Source organism: Microtus oregoni, unplaced genomic scaffold, assembly GCF_018167655.1.
Source record: "Microtus oregoni isolate MIOR12 unplaced genomic scaffold, Mior012 000024F_ref0000369, whole genome shotgun sequence".
NCBI lineage: Eukaryota > Metazoa > Chordata > Mammalia > Rodentia > Cricetidae > Microtus > Microtus oregoni.
Genome location: NW_024543083.1, coordinates 12402845 through 12423178, shown reverse-complemented (window position 1 = coordinate 12423178; position 20334 = coordinate 12402845). Strand labels below are relative to the sequence as shown.

The 20334-nt window shown below is 45.9% G+C and overlaps 1 protein-coding gene across 3 annotated transcripts in view; it reads left to right on the top strand.

Annotated features, from left to right (window-relative positions):
- The window catches only part of Mcph1 (microcephalin 1), a 204082-nt gene extending 185473 nt beyond the window's left edge, over nucleotides 1–18609 (top strand). For all 3 annotated transcript variants that reach the window (XM_041673787.1, XM_041673786.1, XM_041673785.1), the window contains 2 exons: nucleotides 3017–3254; nucleotides 16209–18609. In XM_041673787.1, the coding sequence (XP_041529721.1) occupies nucleotides 3017–3254; nucleotides 16209–16264 (294 nt within the window). In that variant the 3' untranslated portion in view covers nucleotides 16265–18609. The remainder of the gene's footprint in view (nucleotides 1–3016; nucleotides 3255–16208) is intronic.
- The last annotated feature ends 1725 nt before the right edge of the window (nucleotides 18610–20334 follow it).

Genomic DNA, 20334 nt, shown 5'->3' with positions numbered 1-20334 from the left:
ATCGATCACTGTGTAACTGAGGCTGGCCTTCCACTGTCACGGCACGTGCCCCAGACTCATGTGCATTGCCGTGCCTGTCGTCCGTCCTGACTTCTAAAGAGGATGTAGACTCTGCAGAGAAGAACCTGCTTCTCTGGAAAACTGAACTCTCTAACCTGAGCTTGCCCCTCTTACTCACCTGATTCTGGCTCTGAAGGCCTTTGAGCCACTTTGGGACTCCGTAGATGGCCACGCAAATTCTGTCTGGGGACATGTGGTGCAATTGTGTGCAAGAAGACACTTTCCCTCCCCAACAGGAAAGCCAGTGTCCCTGATCTATACAACACGCTCCTCTGGTTCTCCTTCAACAGATTTCAGCTTGATGGACTCACTCCGATTTGGTGATACAAACTGTTATTTTTAGCTTTGCCCTTTTGTTTGTTCATGTGTGGGTGTGTTCATATGTATGGGGGTTCATGTGGTTGGGGTGCGTGTGGGGAGGCCAGAAGTTGATGTCAGTTGTCTTCTTCACACGTTTCCATGTTGTTTTAAAATACTGCATTGTAAGTGTCTATGTGTTCATTGTGCGAGAATCTTAGAGTGGATTAATAAATGCACAGAAAATCCTTAAGAGTAGTTAATTGAGTGAGATCATTCAGATACTTTAATTTCTGGAAAGAAAAAGTTAAAAAAAAAACAGGTAACTCACACACTTAGAATTGGTTTTCTAATATAAGGAAAAAAGAAGGATGTGTCCATTTGGTTGGTTCAGGTAGGTTCTTCATCTTCCCATTCATCCATTCCCATCATGTCCCAAGGGCTCAATAACTGCATGTGTCTCACATACACGACCGTTTAGTCCACAGGCGTTGGTGTTGTAATGGTGAGGGAAACGTCCCACTTAGTCTTCGATCCCATTGACTGCGAGTATGCCATCTGCAGAGGAAAGGGATCACTTTGATTGGCGTGGATCAGTCTAGTCTGTCTTTGGACTGGAAAGCGGCCCTGTGTAGAACATAGAAGTTAGTGTACCCCCAGAACATCCATGTCTCCTGCCTGCCTTTATGGAAGAGAAGACTTTAGTGAACTAATAAACGGTGTCTAATGTACAAACATTGACTTTCTACTTTGTATCCTTCTTGCTTCAGTCATGGGTCAAATTTCTAATTACTGTTTCAAATACGTGGCTATGCCCTGGACATTGTTTCTTGGGCTGCTGTTTCACCACAGCCTAGTCCAGCAGCTCAAGAACTTTGTGGATAGTGGCGGCCGTGGTTTCTTCTTTGCATCTGACTCACCGTGTAGGTAGAGTAGCTCTCTCTGAGCCTGCTTCAGCCTCATCTCTTTAGCTAACAATCGCCCCCACTGCCCTTCTCACAGGAATATCAGTGTGCTCCTCACCATGCCAGTCAGGGGCACATTTTCAACACCCAGTATTAGAAAATCCCAAGGAAAAGAAGAGAAAAGAAATTTTATAACTAAGTTAAAGTATACCGAGTGGGCCCTACTACCCTGATAGTGCAGCTATGTTTTCACAGTGGGGCCCTCTTTACACTAGGTCTAGGTGTGGTCCTTCTCACGTAATCCCCGCACTTAGGAGATAGACACAGGAGACAGAGAATTTGAGGCCAGCCCAGGGTATGAAGAGTTCCAGGCCTCTCTGACTGACACAGCAAAACCCTGCCTCTGAAACAAAACAAAACACCAATGTAGTGTGCAAACGGGGTGGGGAAACATGGGCGGTGTAAACGGAGGAACTTACTCTTTGCTGCTTGCAGGGTCTCTCGCCCTTCAAACAGAGCTCCACCAAGCCTTCACCCTTTTCAAGAGCTCAATTTCCCTGAGCTGTTATCCCCCAGACTAAAATACTTAAAATACATAGCTCTCAATAGCTCCAAGGCTATTTGCACTTAAAAAGAAAGTTTTTATCAATCTGTTATTAGTAAAATGTATTTAAAATAACGGGCTTTCTATTGGCCCACTGGGTCCCTTGAGTCGACCAGATGGTCATTACGACTATATCACACTACACGGGAGCACAGATTCACTTGTCTGATTCCCAAATGCCTCCCACTGTCTGTGACACTTTCTCAGATGCTGTCTAAAACACCCTCCAAACTGTTTTCATAATGACTCACTGAAACATCTCCCAGGGTCCCCTCCCCCACGCGCACACTGCTCTCTCTCTCTGAAGACTACACTTCACATTCTCTTTCTGTCCCTTTGCCCTCTCACCTGGAGGTCAGCCTGAAAGAGTCTTAGAGTCTGTTAGTCCCTTGCCACTGAGCCTGGAGCCCCTAGAGTTGAGTGATGGCAAAGGCAATGACAACAGTAGATTGCCCCACCCTCACAGGCCTCCAAGTTACTCCAACAGTGCTCAGAGATGTACTTGGTTACTCTTTAATACTTGGTTTTTAAAATTGTGATAATTCAGAAGCCAACCCATTTTCTTTTGTACATTTGTGTTCCTAAAGTTTTAGCCCTGTCCACTCTGGAAAACGTCTTTCACATTGTCATCTTCTTGAGTCTTATGAATGTAAAATTTGCCCAAGAATGGAATAGAATAGCTTTTGTGAGTTGGTCTAAAGTGGGACCCCACAGTCCCGTGTGTTGAAGTCTGGATCTCCGGCTGGCTGTGGTGTTTGAGAAGTTATTAGATTGGGAAGATGTGAACTTCATCACAGAATTAACCTATGCATGAGTTCATGACTGAAGGGCTTTTAGGGGGCAGGAAGTAGTTGGAAGAAGTTGGTCACTGGGGTGTACTTTTCCCCCTAACTGCACTCTATTCTGCACTTGGTTTCCCAACTACCTTGCTTAGCACAGAAACCATGAACTGACACCCTGAGACCATGAGCTGAAAGGAAGCCTTCTTCCCCGGTGGTGTTTGTCTCGGATACATTACCAAACTGACAGAGACTGACTAATACAGCAACCTTACCTTGAGTTTATTTTCAAAAAGAGAAGTCAGCTTCACTGTTAACGTGCTCTCCACACTGAGTGAGTTCTGCCCCCACTGACTTCCTTCCCTCCGCAGGTCTGCAGACTTGAGCGCCAGTTGTCTACCCAGCGATACCAAGGAGCCCTCTTCGCCAATCAGCCAAAGATGTTCATTGCACCAGCCAGCAGCCCCCCAAGAGCCAAGCTGTGTGAACTGGTGCTCCTGTGTGGTGGCCACGTCAGCCCAACCCCTCAGCTGGCCAGCCTCATCATTGGTCCCTACCGTGGCAAGAAGGAACCCAGGATCCAGTACCTGTCGGAGAAATGGGTCTTAGGTAGGAACCCAGGTGGTGGGACAGGGGAGGGTGCTGCTGGTCACAAAGCCATCAGGAGCTTAAAGAGACTACTGCTTTGTGGTCCAGGTAGTAAGAACAGGCATTGGGAGACATAGACGGTGCCCATGTGGTTTGGGCCTGAGATTAGCAGCTCAGCCTCCAGGCGTCTTCCCTAATAGTCATGGACACACCTGCCCCTTACTGCCAGCTGAATGGCAGTTCACAAGGAGAGGAGATTGCACTGGGCCTCGCCCTCTCAGCACATGTAGGAAACCTGCTCACTCAGATCCCACTCATCCTCAACCTGTGAACACGGGGTAGCCACGGTACACTGGCTGTCTTGAGTTAGGTACCTGTACTAGGTGCTACCTGAGATTCCCAGGGAGGAAAAGATACTAAACTAGACCTATAGCCATAGGAGGCTATCCACACGTATGATAGCGACAAACAGACTTCACCAGTTACTCCACTTAGGATTGCAGAACTCTAGAGGAGAAAGGCCGTGCAGCCAGGAGTGCGCTTTCCCAGGGGTGTCGTCCTGCCTCCTTCTTCTCCCTTTCTGTCCTTCTCCTTCCCTCCTTTTATGCTGGGCTCACCATCCTACAATGGACTCATCCCAGACAGGATAAACTCCAGACTCAGCTTTGAGAATAAATTTAAATCTTCATCCCTGAAATTTTGACAAATGTATTGGTTTGCCAAGACTAAGTCCTGCAGACCTGAAACAGTCTTTTCTCACCATCGTGGCACCTGGAAGGACTAGGCCAAGGTAGGATCAGAGAGATTCCCTATGACTTTCCCCTAAGCTTGCAAGTGACATCCCTTCCCTTTGTGACTTGCTTCTTTGAGTCCACACATCGTCCTTAAAGACACTGGTGAGACTGGTTCAATCCCCCCTGGGACCTAGTTTTAATGTAATGCCTTCCCTGGATTCTGTCTCCAAGTACATCTACATTCTAAGGTGCTGGGGGTAGGACCTGAACATAGGAAGACTCAGCTCCACCCTAACAATGGATTACGCCACTTACAGATCCTTACCTGGTTCCTTCAGAGCTATCTCGTGTGTGTGTGTGTGTGTGTGTGTGTGTGTGTGTGTGTGTGTCCCTTTCTTTCACCTTTCCTTTGTCTCTTGTGGCTGAAGTCCAACCATCTCCTCCCCTTCTCATTCCCTCCTCTCTTCTCTACTCTGTCCTCCTGCTCCCCACCTCCACCTGTTCCTCCCCTCCATCCCTCCCTAGTCATCTCCTCTTTCTGTCTTCCCCTTTCCCTTTCTTCCCCTTTCTCTCCTGAGGCTGAAGTCTTTGCTGGGTCCTCCAAAACTATCTCCCACTGTATTTATTTATCTCTCTCCTTCTCCCTCTCCTCCTTCCTGCTGCCCCTCCTCCTGGTTTTCTTATTCTTCCCTTCTTCCCTCCTTCCCCATCTCACCCTCATCTCTAAATCCCAAGGTTCTGGCTTCTCTCACTCTGTTCTTGATGTTGTCCTTGAATAGATAAATAGATAACCTTGTTTTCCAAAGTTCCATTCACACAAAAGCACATACATTTTATGAATATCTTTTAAATGATTGATGAGTGTTCCTGTACATTTGTGAATAAGGCAATCAAAAGTACTTTTTACTATCTGCTATAGAGCAATTTGTCTTTTCCTTAGAAACTATTAAAAAAAAAAAAAAAAGCACTACCATTTAGCTCCAGTCCCAAAGCCAAGCCACTGTTTACTCTTCTGAGTACCAAGAATAGAACCTTCAGTCATCACATGTTCTGAAGCCGGCTTCTCGTTTGGTTTCTTGGAAAAGTGCATCAAATTAACAGCCACTACAGACCAGAACTGGGCCCTCAAAACACGCCTGGACATGCCTGGTGTCCAGTCTGAAATGACAGCTAATGGTTCTAGAGTTCGGGAACTGTGTGCTGCTCAGGGCCCCAGACCGAGCCTGTAGTCTTGTTATTTCCAGGCTGGGTGACTGGCGGCCCTTCCTGTTGCTCCCGCGTCCTGTGCAGTCACTGTCTCAGCCAGGCTAAGTTCTTCCGGTTGTTTTGTCTGTTGGCTCTGGCTAGGGTTTTAGGGGATGACTGCCTACCTGCTGCATCCCCCCAAGGCTCCGCAACATTCTCTGCATGCCAGGGCTGGCTCCGGGACCCTAGTTTCTGCTCCTTTCCTCCCCCTAATTGACGTCCTGTTGCTGACCTGTCATTGATTGCACCAGCTTCTCTGCCCTTGGCAGCATCCGGGTATTGTGCGTGCTTCAGGCCTGCCTGTGTAAGATGAGTACCCCCAAGCACACCAAGTCTCACAGCCTGAGCCATGTACCTTTCAAATACTAGTTAGCTCGGTTTTTCTTTGTGAATTGAATGATAACCCAACGGATGCCGTGGTGTACACATAACAGAGGTGTTGCCTCCACGTCTGTCCACCAAGCACAGATAGGCAAACATAGCCGAGTCCTATGCCTACTGTCCACTCCAGACACTGCACTGTCTTGATCTTTTTCTGCTCACCTTGTGTGGTGACCAAAGCAGACAACACAAGAGCATGTGACATGGTGTGTGCTGTGGTTGGCCTTCCCAGGACTTCTGGGTGACAGCGTCCCTGCGAGCATAGAGCTATCACCCCAGTGCCAACAAAGTGACGTGTGTCCTTTGAAGGCTCTTACTCCCCAAAACTTACACTATTATAAACATTTCTCTAGAGAACATTTTATTCTCAGGCTGGTGGATTAGATTCAGGGATTGAGTGCTTTCCTACTCTGTACAAGGCCCTGGGTGGGGTCATCCTGCAGAGGGAGAGAAAGAAAGAGAAGAGATACTGGTTCTCAAAACATACCCAGAGGGGCTGGAGATACAGTTTGATGGTAGTGCACTTACCTACCAAGTATGAATGCTCTAAAATAAATGAGTAAATAGAAAAAAATATATACAGAGATTAACAGGAACTTTTAAAGCATTGATTTGAAAGGAAAATTATTTCATGGTATGTTATGAAAGCAATGTTCAGTATTTATCAATTAAGTTTATTCCAACTGGAATAGACAGTATGAGTTTGGGCCAAGATGAATCTTCAGGGTAGGTTGAATAAAATGTTTATTTAAAAGTGTTAAAAGTCCAGGCAATGGTGGTGCACGCCTTTAATCCCAGCACTTGGAAGGCAAAGGCAGTTGGATCTGTGAGCTTGAGGCCAGCCTGGTCTACATAGTGAGTTCCAAAACAGCCAGGACTACACAAAGAAACCCTGTCTTGAAACAAACAGATCAAAAGTATTAAAAGCTTTTTCTATCCCCTTTCGAATTTGTTAGTTCTCATCCAAAATGAAAACCCAATTTGCTTGGTTGCTAGCTTTATATTTATTCTTATAGTTGAGCTTTGTGTGACCCTGCTGAGAAGTGCCTCAGAGAAAGTGAGAGATTCTTGTAAGAATTTCTTCTAGCCTTGTCTGGTGAACCGTTAGCGCTGAGCATCCTGCCTTCCCGGCCATTGTGTGTTGCTGACATAGGACATGAACGAGTGCAGAATTGTCAGCCTGTGGAAGTCAACAGGAGGATTTATTCCTTGCCTTACTCATGCTCTCCACAGAGGGTGGCAGATGCCACACTGCCTTACAAGGAGTCTGTGTTCCCCGTCCACTCCCTAGAGCCCATTTTCCCTGAAACAGCACTGTACTTGGGCCAACATTCTCCATGAATCATTCAACCAGGAGGAGAAATGGGGATTTTTGAGCAAGAACACCCCTGTGGGCACTTGAATATACATGAAAATCAACAAGAGAACAAACATCAAATTCCTGGTAGCAGGAACCAGGCACTACCTGTCCTAATGTCAGTAATATGGGTGTTATTTCAAACTGTTTCCTAATTGTTGAGTTCTCCTTAGCACTCCCACAAGGTAAAGTTCCCGTTTTATATCTCAAAGATCCCAGGGTCTAAGGCCCCTAACTGGTGAGAAAGAGGCACACAGAACTCTGCACCAAGAGCTGTCAAGATGTGTGACTTGGTGCTATGGTCATTCCTGGTCACGCCATCCCCTCCCTTCGATGTTATTAAATAATATGGGTTTGGCCTTTCTCATGAGACTGATTCCAGTCTCTGCCTCCCTTTAATTGTCTGGGCTACATTCAAGAGATAAGGCATACGTTTATGCTATTGTGGGAGAGAGTGCACTATTCTCCACAGAGCTGCCAGAAAAAGAAAGTTTAGCCTTGACATGACTTCCGCACAGCTTACAAAGAACATTTGACTGTTGCCCGTGTCAGAGCTTTCAGGAAAAAGGTCCCTGATAGCTTGGGGGCCTTCCCATGCTGTCCTGGGTTATTCAGGCTGATGAGCTAAATGCGTTAACTGTGGCTTTCTGTGAATCAAGGCTAATCTGGATGACAAGTTCCCTGGGGATTCATAATTAAATGGACACAGCCGGTCTGCCCCTCCCCCTTCCCATGTGTTTAATTTATCCTTGCCCAAGAATCCAGACCCAGCAGCCCACCAGTCATACTGAGGGAGATAAGAGTCTGTACGTCGGCTGCTGGCGCGGGATCTTAGCTTTCATTTGGGAAATATATGGAAAGACTAGACTAAGCTCTCCCAGTACTCCAGGTGATTGTCCTTAAACTTTCCTGGCCGCCCTTGTTCATCTCAAGCCAGTTGTTCCTTCAGCCTCCTCCTGACCACAAAGGCATCGGTGTCTTCAGCTCTGAGCAGAAACGGTATCACCGCAGCAGCATTTTATAGCCTCCAGAAGGAATGTGCACTCAGGGGGAAGTCACTGTGGCCATTAGCATGGTTGTGCTCAGCACTTGTGAGGTGACAGGCACCTCTCTAAGACCTGCTGCAGAGCTCAGAGGTTCACAAAGCTCATCAGCAGCCCCACTCCTCAGCAAGACCCCCAGCGAGTAACAGCATCTAAAAGGCCCTCTAATGTGATGCTACTGATCACTCGGCCTGCCTTTGCTCGCTGGCGTGGTTAACTGATGCCCTGGGTTTTGGCCGAAAGCTGGCTTTCTTGTGACTCTGGGATACCTTGGGCTTGGATTCCTTTTTGTTGCAGTTGTCTGCCAGGCAGTTAATGGTAAACACCCTAGAACCCCAAGTGATGGTTCAAGTGGTTGATATAAAGCCCACAGGGAACTTACAGTGTGACTGCATTTGGAGATAAGACCTTGAAAGAGGGCAAAGGGTTAAGTGTTCATAAAGGAGGATGTTGATCCAATTGGATAGTTTCTCTTCTAAGAAAGGGGAGCCACGCATAACAAAAAGGCTATGTGGGGCTGGGGGGGGGGGGATGCCAGGAGCCAGAGCATCAGCTATCAAGAGACCTCAAGAGAAATACCTTGACTTCAGGCATCAATACAGAACTCTGAGAAAATAGATGAATGCTGTTTGCCTCACCCTGCCTGGGGTCCTCTCATCACAGCCTGGGTTACCTTAATTCACTGAGTCCTGAGGTACCCTGTGGAAGTTTTGGGTGGATTACAAAGAACTCCAGAAACCAGCCCAGCCATCTGATTTCAGGTCATCACCTTCCTCATAAGGAGTGGGGTTTATACTGGTAGTGGAAGTTTCCTTTGATTGTAAGGCTACTGATTGGTAGACTTGCCATTATCTACCACTGGAATATTGCAGAGCATTGCCTGGCAAACAGGCCTGGGGCTGAGGTGTCCCATCCCAGAGCGAAAGACAATGAGCCTCCCAGCTTTCCAGCAGGGAAAGGAGTAGTTGCATGAAATTATGCTGTTTCAATTTCCCGTCAGTTCTTTCTTAAACATCAGTGCTAGAAGATGAGCGACAGTAAGATCACCTTGAAACCCAGGGGGAGAAGTGTGACCCTCCCAGATGTTAACAGGCCAACACAGAAGACCATGCAGCTGGGCAGTAGTGAAGCCCCATCTTCTAAATAGTAAAATGCAATCGATACTGAGAAAGGAAGGCACAGTGGCCAGTGAACAGTACTGCAAATTAGAGACAACTGCACAGAGAGTAGGGATGTTTGATGACCAAATTCATGTTGGTAAGATTGAAAATGAGATGCCTAAACCGAACCAGGGAGTGGAAAACATAAGCCAACTGGGCATCACAGAGAGTGAAAAAAGAATCGGGGTGCCCACCATCCGCCAAAGTGCTGCAGAGGACAGGGGACGCCATCACAACACAGACCGATGCTCAGCTGGCTCATCAGAAAGTGAGAAAATGAGCAGCAGCCATACAAACCAGCTCCGTGGGAAACCGGCACAGCCTCTAAAGGCTGACAGCCACTAGACTGTGCCCAGTCGAGGAAAGCCATCTGCAGAATGTCCATGTAGTAGATGGCCAGATCTCCGTTTCCTCCACAGTCCGGGAGGAGGGCGGGTCTGTGCCGCTGCTGCTGCTGCTGGAGCTTTGCAAGCCTCACCACCCCACGGACTGGAGAGTGGGCGGGAAAAGGGGTAGGCGTTCTTCATCGACCCTGAAGGGAGGCAGCAGAAGTAGAAGCAGATAATTGAGAGTATATCAGAATGACAGAAATAATAGTAAGATCAGTGTTAAGAGATGGGACAATGAATGTAGACAAAATCCAAATCTGCAGCCCATGACAAAAAGTAGTCAACAAAACTTAACCACTGGGGAAATGGGAACCAGAACCCCACACCCATTATGATGGGTACTACCCCCACAGAGACCAAAAGTTAAAAAATAAAAACTGTCCAAGAAAATGTGGGTAATTGGAACCGTTGTATGCCGCTAAGGGAAATGTAAGTATTGTGACCACTGAGGAAAACACTGTGTTGTTACCATGTCACCCAACGGCCTGCGCCACTGCTTAGCATACATATCCCACCCCAAATATGAGTGATGAGTCTCACAGGATGTGTATGTCTGTAATTATAGCAGCATTATTCACAGTGGCAAAAAGGCGGAAGCAACCCTAAGTATCAATTGACAGCCGACAGCAAAGCAAACACAGCATGTAAGCAGGGTGTCCTGTCTCCTGCCTGCAAAAGGAGATCCTGATACCTGCCCCACGTGGCCATTATGCCCAGTGGAATAAGCCAGGCACAGAAAGACAAACCATGCTCATGATATCCCTGGGACAGAGACAGAACGTGTGACCAGGATGCCAGGAACGATGGCAGGGAGCATGGGAGTGGCAAGTTGCTTTGTAGTGGATACAGAGATTTGGTTTGGGATCATGAGAAAGTTCTCAAAGTTTGTAAGTGCTAGTGGTTGCACAGTATTGTGAGCGTACTTTTAATAGCGTTGAAGTGTCCAGTCAAAACAGCTAAGTGATAAATTTATAGTTTGTATAGCTTATATGATATCTCCTATATAATGTTAGTAGTAGGTTTTACCAAAAATAACAAATTATTGCAGAACTAAAAAAGGAAGTTATACACCCTATTTTTCAAGGCTACTGATCTAAATATAATCATTTTGGCAACATGGATATCAAAAACCTAAAATAAAATCTTAGTGAATCGAATTTCATGGTGTGCTAAATAAACATAAAATGCACATAACCAAGTGTCAGCCTACAAATAGGAGTAAATAAGTAGCATGGCTTTTCATCATCTGTTGTTTTCCCCGGTCATGTTTAAAAGCAGGAAAGATAATTGAGCATCTACCATGACAAAAATGTCTCAAGAATCAGGAGCAGTTAGGAACCTTTTAACCTGCCCATGTTATCTGTTAAGAAATAACTATGGCAAGTTATTTAATAGTGAGAACCTTTGTGTAAGATTCAGGTCAGGCCGGGCGGTGGTGGCGCACGCCTTTAATCCCAGCACTCGGGAGGCAGAGGCAGGCGGATCTCTGTGAGTTCGAGGCCAGCCTGGTCTACAAGATCTAGTTCCAGGACAGGAACCAAAAGCTACGGAGAAACCCTGTCTCGAAAAATCAAAAAAAAAAAAAAAAAAAAAAAGATTCAGGTCAGGTGTAAGAAGCACAGCAAGGCTGTCACCCTTCAACAGTATTCTAGAGTGGCCAGTCAAGTAAGCGGAAAAGGGGGTGGGAGCTTAAAGGATGAGAAACCATGTTTATATGGTGCAATTGTCTGTATAGGTGCATCCAGTAGAAACAAGAACCTGCCACAACTAAGTCAACAAAGTTGAAGATCCCAAAATCCACCACTGAGATCAATAGCAGACCCAGTGATGATTATAAGATAGAGAAAATGGTTGGTTGCACTGGGATGGCCTTGTGATAAATTACTTTATTCCCATGTCCAGGACATGGTTAAGTCCTCAGGGCATCCTCAGAGAGGTGCCAGGTTCAGGGTAACTCTGGGCAGTATCAGAGCTGAGTGGAAGTTCCTTGGGCCAAACACTTACCATGAAGAATAAGAATGAGTTACTTGTCTCTTTGCTGTGACAGAATGTCTGATAATAGCAACTTTAGAAAGGAAAAAAGGGTTTATTCTGCCTCACAGTTTAGAATGAAGACCATCACAGTGTGAGGTCACAGATTTGGGCAAGAGGTAGTGGGCACGTTTTGTCCACAGTCACAGATGCAGGGCACAAGGCAGCAGGCACGTTTCATCCATAGTCACAGATGCAGGGCACAAGGCAGCGGGCACGTTTCATCCATAGTCACAGATGCAGGGCACGAGTCAGCGGCCACGTTTCATCTATAGTCACAGATGCAGGGCACGAGTCACCGGCCACGTTTCATCCATAGTCACAGATGCAGGGCACGAGGCAGCGGGTACGTTTCATCCATAGTCACAGATGCAGGGCACGAGGCAGCGGGCACGTTTCGTCCACAGTCACGGAGGCAGTGGGCACGTTTTGTTCACAGTCACGGAGGCAGGGCACGAGGCAGCGGGCATGTTTTGCAGAGGCAGGGCACGAGGCAGCGGGCACGTTTTGTCCTTAGCCAGGCAGCAGGAGATGAGAACCACTGCTCACCTCACTTTCTCTTTTCTCCTCAGTCCAGGACCTGAGCCCGTGGAATGGTACCTTTCACATTTTCCCACTTCAGTTAATCCAACCTAGAAACTTCACAGATATGCCAGAGACTTGTCTACTAGGTGACTATGATCTGTTGCCAGTCAGTGTTGGCTGCCTTGAGTGTACATGGCGTGTGCGCACACACACACACACACACACACAGAGAGAGAGAGAGAGAGAGAGAGAGAGAGAGAGAGAGAGAGAGAGAGAGAGAGACACATACGGCATCAAGTTTTATTCATTGTACGGTGAAGATACTTTGTTCTGCATGTGAGCATGTGAGCTGAGCATGCTCTTAGGCACTGCATATGTAATACTTGACAAGAAAGACACAGTCATAGGCTTAGAGAAAGACCGAAAACAGATTCAAACAACGGTATTGGCAGATACTCTGAAGAAGATGATGGGGTGCAGGAATGAAGTGGAGCGGGCCAGATCCTTGCTGAGAGCTGCTCTGGAGTCAGGGAGTGAATAAGGAAGGGGGGCTAGAGAGACCCGTGTCCTTGCCTGGAGGTGCTAGGTGCTTCAGTCAGGAGAAGCAGTCATCTGAGGTGACTGAAAGGGAGAAGACCAAGGGAGGGAACGAGACCTGGAAAGCGGCTGCCCACTCAAGGCCTAGAGGTGTGGGTGTTGTGGAATGCAAATGGGGAAGCTCTGTGGAGAGGGAGGTTGTGATGGGAGTGATAAGGATGCTGACCCCTGGGTGCTCAGCTGATCAGCAAGCATGGTTAGGTTGATAGCCACAGAGCCATGCTTTTGTCAGATCACATCTAATTGACATTTCTGTGGCTGTCACTGACAGGATATATGAGAAGTGAAGAATGGTAGTCACCCCTAGACTTGAATTCTGAGTGTCCAAAACAGCCACAACTGGAGTCCTAACAAGCAAGTTTTGGGGAGCAGTGCTGAAAGAGAAAAGTTTGTCTCAGCCCATGGAAGAGAAGCCTATGGAATGACCAGACAGCAGGAGAGATCTGAGGCACTGGTTCCAGACAGAACTGAGGTCACCATGCAAAAGCTATGCAGGGGAACGTGCCTTGAGGGTTGTCTGGCTAGTTTATGTCAGTCTGACTCAAACTAGAGTCATCTAAGAGGAGGAAACCCCAGTTCATAAAGTGCCTCCGTAAGATTTGGCTAAAGACAAGCAAGGGCATTTTCTTCGTTAGTGATTGACAGGTAGGACTCAGCCCATTGTGGCTTGTGCCATCCCTGGACTGGTGCTCCTGGGTACTAGAAGAAAGGTTGAGCAAGCAATAGAGAGCAAGCCAGTAAGCAGATGCCTCCATGACCTCTGCATCAGTCCTGCCTCCAGGTTCTTGTCATGCTCGAGTTTCTTGTCCTGACTTCCTTCAGCGATGAATAGTGATGTGGACGCATGAGCAGAAGAGACCCTTTCCTCACCATGTTGATTTTCGTCATGGTGTTTCATCACCATAACTAAGACACACTGAGACAGGGACATCCACAACCTGGGTCCCTGCTACTGAAAGGTGAAGTTCTTGCCATGACTGTCCCCCAGAGACTTAGGTAATACTCTTCCCACAGTGAAGAAGAGGAGATGCCCAACTGAGTGAGCTTGTGTGCACGGCCTCTGAGCTTCCTTTTGGACCTTTGTCAGGCAAAGAGAAGCCTAGTCCCGGTGCTCTTGAGCTGGCACAGTGTCATCACTAGCCACCAATGTTCAGTTAAATAGATTTGTCCTCCACGCCACAAAACACTAGTGTCGGCAGCATGGTGGCCCCATGCTTCAACCGTAAGACCACACAGGAGTGTGGTTAGAAAACTGTGCTTGCCCTAGATGCGTGCCAGGACCTACTAAAGAGCATGGCAAGTGTGGAGGTTAGAGATTTTGGTTTTAAGAATGAAAAAGCTAAGGAGAACAGGAGTGAGACAGAGCTGTTGCCTCAGTTTCAAGGGCATCTCCTACATCTTTCCTATATTAAATTCTTAGCTGTGTACTGGTGATGCAGTTGAGAGGAGGAGGCAGGAGTATTGGGTTCATGTATAACCTGGATCTCATAAAAGCTGAATAATGCTAATGATGGCTACGGTAGTTTTCTTACTGTCTGGAGCTGCTGTGCATGTAGCTTACTCACTGTGAGGGATTGGGGGAACAGGGCTTGTCGGTGTCTACCTGCCCCTTTGCCCTGATACGCAGTGCCCCCTTTCACTCACTCCCTTTACACGGTTCATTGCATGTTTTCCTGCAGTGTTCTATTCTGTGCAAACCAGTTGCATTGGACTTTATTGCTATAATTACAAGTCAGTCATTTTTTTTTTGCGGGGGGGGGGAGATTTTCGAGATAGGGTTTCTCTGTAGCTTTTGGTTCCTGTCCTGGAACTAGCTCTGGTAGACCAGGCTGGCCTCGAACTCACAGAGATCTGCCTGCCTCTGCCTCCCAAGGGCTGGGACTAAAGGTGTGCGCCACCACCACCCTGCAAGTCAGCCATTTTTATCACCTGGGTCCCTTTTTCAAATCCATATTCCTATGTTAGAGTCAATATATTAATTTCCTTTTTATAAAACTTGGAAGTTTTGATTATATTGAACTTTCAAGTTAAGTAGAAAGAGGCACCCTTTTGACAGGTTGTTCCCTCCTCCCATCCCCGGGCCTTATAAAGTGATCCTGTAAGATTCATTGTGTAAAACTGAAAGAGCTCCAAAGAGCTCCTACAGCCTGAATGGAAATATGGCTGAATTACTTTATAGACCAGATACAGAGAGCATATCTTCACCTGTGGCTCAAAACCCAGGTACAATTAAACGAAGTGTCAATATAATGTAAACACATGAAGAAGACAGTAGCTTTTACCTGGCACAGGTGGATACAAGAAAAGGCAAAAACAAAAGACAGCACCAAAAACATAATGCAGCATGACAAGCTCAGACCAAGGTATAAACCCTAAGGCCTCCTTCACCGTTGCACAGTAGACTGAAGGGTGTGCCATACTGACAGTTGTCTTTACCATACATAATAATGTGTGTGTGCGCATGCGTGTGTTCACAAGTGCACATATATGCACAAATGCTACTCAGTGTGTTCCTCCCCTCTGAAGCCAAGCCCACCAGGGAATCCCTCACCAGTTCATAATCTCATATGGAGGCTTGTCTGTACAGGAAGGTAACAGGTAAATTCTCCTACACTTTCTTAAACCAAAACTAACATGAGCTTTTTTATTTCTCCTACTTTCCCTTCATTTTTTAATTTCTAGAATGAAGCCCCTTTTCTCCCTGTTCCATGCAACCATCATGACCGTCCATCTTTCATTAACATCACTCTTTACGGCCCTTTGAGGCCACTGTCTGATTATGCGATTGCGATGGGAGACAATGTAACCATTCTAATTAAGCTTGTCAGCCAATAAGTACCCGCAGTCTGCTGTGTTCCTTTTTTCTCTTTATAGTTAGAAGACAGTTGTGGGTAGTAAGCTTCTTAGTATTGACACATGATAGTATATTTGTCATAATTTTTATTCCTGTGACCAGAATCCTGAGAAAAATGAGAGACTGTATCGTAGCCCCCAGTTCAGCAATCTTAGTGCACTGTTGACTGGTTCTACTATTTGGGGGCCATGGGTGGGCAAAGCATCATGATTAGGGGTGTACATTGAAGAGCAAAGCTGCTTGTGGCAACTGAGAAGCACGGAGAGAGGAGAGGGTACCAGGGCAAGATCCAGCCAGGGACCCACCTCAGACAGTTACTTCCTCTGCTTGGCTCCAGCAACCACTAGGTGGAAACTGAGCTTTCAACACAGACCTGTGGAGCATTACATATCCCAGCCATCGCAGAGGGATTGTGGCCACCACTCTGTGCTGACCTAGCTCTCCCTATGACTGGTACATCTTATAATCATGAAGTAATTACTTTGTTTTATTTTATTTTACTTTTAAAGTCCGGTGTACTCTGAGGACAAATGGGACTCTGCCCAGTCCTGAAACATTTAAGACATTTCAGCTGTCGTTTTATAAGACATAAAGAGGATTACCTGTGTTGCAACCAGCTATCTTAACTGTCAAGCTGTCTTTTTTCCCCCTCTGTTTAGATTCCATCACCCAACACAAAGTCTGTGGCTTTAACGACTACCAGTTGCTACAATGAGAGACATCTATGACAGCAGTTCTCAACACTCAAGAAAAACAACCGTGGAGAGAAGGAACCAGCATACTGCTTAAGGCCTAACGTCACACATTACCTTGTGTGCTGCGGTTTTTATCTTCAGTATGGGGGGGGCGGGTGTTGCTGGAGATTAAATCCAGGGCTTGCTAAGCAAGCACTCTATTAAGCTACCACTCCAGCTTTGATCTTCAATACTCTTTCATGTAACTCACTCATGACTCATATTGTATTTCAGAGAAACTTTTGCAGGCACCAGTTGGGTTCTTTACACAATACTAATAATGATCATGATGAAGAGGTCACAGAACCTTTGTCTTCAAGATACTTTACTCCCAATAATAGAATGGAAATTGATTTAAATTCTTTAGTCCTAAATGATCAAATAACGCCCTAACTTTCTTGTCTTGGACTCCGAGGTCTTTATTTGTGTGCTGTGTCTAGATAGCAAGGACGACCAGGAATCACTAAGATTATACTTAAGCTTCTGAGATGCTTCTCAGAGCAGCTGAGAATGACGGGCCTGAAAGTTTTGTGCCACGACTGTGTCCACCTTCGGAATGGTTACCTCAAGTTTTTCTAAGGAAAGTCAGCTGCTGGGACTGAATTATGTCAGGGGTGTCCAGCCCAGGGCCCGGGTGTCATGTTTGTCCAAGGATAACTATGAATGTGACTAATACAGAATTATAAACTCACTTAAAAGTATTATAAGATTGTGTGTGTGTGTGTGTGTGTGTGTGTGTGTGTGTGTGTGTGTTGAGGGGTAATTCAATTGCACAGTTCTTCTGAGTAAACTTCGTAGTTGACCACACTGCATTGCAATTTAAAGCTTGCATACACTATCCAGTTGATCCCTCTTCTTTGTGCTGTGCAGGGTCTTGCTATACAGCCCAGACTGGCTTGGAACTTGCAGACCTCCTCCCCATGTTCCATATTTTGGCTTATGCTCATGTGACACCACATTCTCGTGCTGCTCGGGCACCTACCAGAGATACTGCATCTCGGTGAGCTTGAAGGTGTCACTTGGCCCATTGCGGTTTTCTGTATTGGGATTGGTTGCTCATGTCAGCTGCTGTTTCCAACTCAGTAAGTCTCAACTCCACTTCCAAACTTTTGTCATTTCAGTGATAAGCAATTGAATCATACAATATGTGATTTTGTGGCATTGGCCTTTCTTTTCACCATGTAATTAATGCTCTGATGATTCATTCATGTCATGTGTGTCAGCAGACAATTCCTCTTGTTGCCAAACAGTATTCTGTGGCATGGCTGTTAGCCGCTTTGTTATCCATCCCCTGAATAAAGTCAAGGAATGAAGCCCAGTGGGAACAGCCCTCTGAAACCTAAAACGATTTGTGGTGTCATGTGTACTAGGTGATCCAGCAGTTCAAGCGCCTTGGAAGGAGTAGATCAAATGAGAACAAGAAATACCCCATTTGTCATTGTCTCCCTCTCTATAATCTGAATAATTCTGTTTTCCATCACAAATCCATAGCTTAAAGTCACCACTCCCAAATAGTGTTAAGAGGTTTTAGAGACGTGACCAGGTCATGGAACCCTAAAAAGAGACACTCAGGGCAAGCTCTTTGCTTCCCCTGCCACATGAGGATACACCAAGAAGGCATTAGGATTCCCAAAAATGACTTGTTCAAACCATTCCCTAAGTTATTCGTGCACCATGAACTTTGGAGTCTCCCAGTTCTGTTGGTCATTGGGAAAGTGCCAGCACCCAGTCTGTACTACACCCAGGCCCTGAGGGGGACATAACATCGTCCTGAGAAGCAAAAGAAGACAAGGATGGTCACTGCAAAGAGTTAGGGTGGAAGTCAAAGCAAGACAAAAGGAAAGCATGAATAAATCTAATAATTCTGTCAGTAGCCAGGTTTCACAGGTGTACCATTCTGTATGGTGGTATTTCCTTGTAGGCTACCAGCTGAAGTTAGCATCAAGAGCAAGTTGCTGTCCTCTCCCTGTTTGCATGTGTAAAACCATTAATCTGTTTGTACGCAAATGGTAACCCCTTATGTGACCTAATGCAGACTTGGCTGATTAAATCCTTGATTGGTTGCCTTCGGTCTCCAGTCCTTCACTCAACTCCCCCTCCCTGCAGCTCATGGCTATTGAAATCTCGCCCTCCAAACATGTGGTTGATCTTTCTGGCAACCAACCCCAACCAGAAGCTATCTAGTGCCGTCATGAGGAGGTTCTCTAGCACGACTTCAGGAATGTATTAAATGGGTTAAATCACCACCAGCCCCTTTGTAACATTATTCCTAATGTTATGGTTGAATTGGGGAGATTTTTTACTTTTTCTTAACAATCCTTTGAGATTCTGCAATTCAAGTTACTTTCATGCATCAGAATAAATATAAAAACCCAAAGACTATCGTCTCCTATGTGTCAAAATAAATATAAAAGCCCCAAAGTGAGCATCTCCTATCTCTTTGCTCATCAGAAGCCATTAGTTGCTCATGTGAAGACATTAAGACGACAATTTTGAAAGTTAACTGCCTGTACTTAACAAGGTTGGATGTGTGCACTACACTGCTGGTGGCTCGAGAAGTTGGCAAGTTCTTGACTTTCACACGTGGAAATCAAACCTAGCACCTCCTGCATGCTGAGCAAGCAAACACTGTGACGCTAAGCTACATCCCCAGCCTCTGACGTGATGACTTGAGGAAGCAATTTCTTGATCACCATGGAAACAAAGGTATTTATGTCCTAGATCCATGTGCTTTGATTGTAATAAAAATCTTCCAAGAGAAGACAAGTTGCATGTACTTCTTTAATTCCCGGTTGCTTTGGTAAAATACTCCTACAACATCAATTTTAGGGAGAAATGGTTTATTCTGCCACAGTACAAGTATAGTCCAGCATCAAAGGGAAGACAAGACAGCAGGAGCCTGAAGCAGCTGGCCACATGACATGCCATCCATAGTCAGGGACACGGAGCACTGAGCGCTTGCTGCTGCTGCTCAGCCCCCTTCACCACTTGTGCAGTCTGGGACCATACCTAGGGAACACTGCCGTCTGCTTTGGTGGGTACTTCCTCCCTCCTTGATTTAACCTAATCAAGATTGGAATCCATGCAGGCATGCCCAGAGGTCCAGCTCCCGGGAAATCCTAAACTCTGTCAAGTTGACAACACTTATCATCCCACCAATGATGTTCACTCTAGCAATGCTCATCTGCAAACAGTAATTATACTGAAAAGAAATGGATGCCCAGAAATCAACCTGGTAAAATGTCGAGCAGCACTGATAATTATGAAAAACAAGACAGTGGAAGAAATATTTATAATACGAAATAAAACTAGAAAATCACTCAATTTTACTATAGTCAACCACACAAATTTTATATGCACTATACAGTGAAGGTCCAGGACAGTAGCATGAAAAAAATGATTTCAGTAGCGTAGACCATGGTTGACCTGCTAATGCTGTAATATTTGCCCAGGAATACTTCTGATGATATTGAAATGCAAAATTCAACCACCTTCAGTCAAAGCCAAAGTTCTTAGGCTTCCGGGAGGTGGGGAAGAATTTCCCAAGATAAGGTGTCTGCAGAACTGTGTCCTTTTGGGAGCCCTGTTGTGTTACGAGCAGTAGGGCTGCGTCCCTGGCACGCGGCCGCCCGCATGGCTAGCTTTACCTGAAATAATTACACGGAAACTGTATTCTTTTAAACACTGCCTGACCCATTAGTTTCAGTTTCTTATTGGCTAGCTCTTACATATTGATCTAACCCATTTCTATTAATCTGTGTAGCCCACGAGCTGGCTTACCAGGAAAGATCTTAACCTGCGTCTGTTTGGAGTGGGAGAACCATGGCGACTCCCTGACTCAGCTTCTTTCTCCCAGCATTCCGTTCTGTTTACTCCGCCTACCTAAGGGTTGGCCTATCAAATGGGTCTAGGCAGTTTCTTTATTAATAAGAAATCACTCCCACATCATTTCCCCTTTTTCTGTTTAGACAAAAAAGAAAGGCTTTAACTTTAACATAGTAAAATTACATATAGCAAAACAGTTATCAAGCAAGAATTACAGTTACAATAT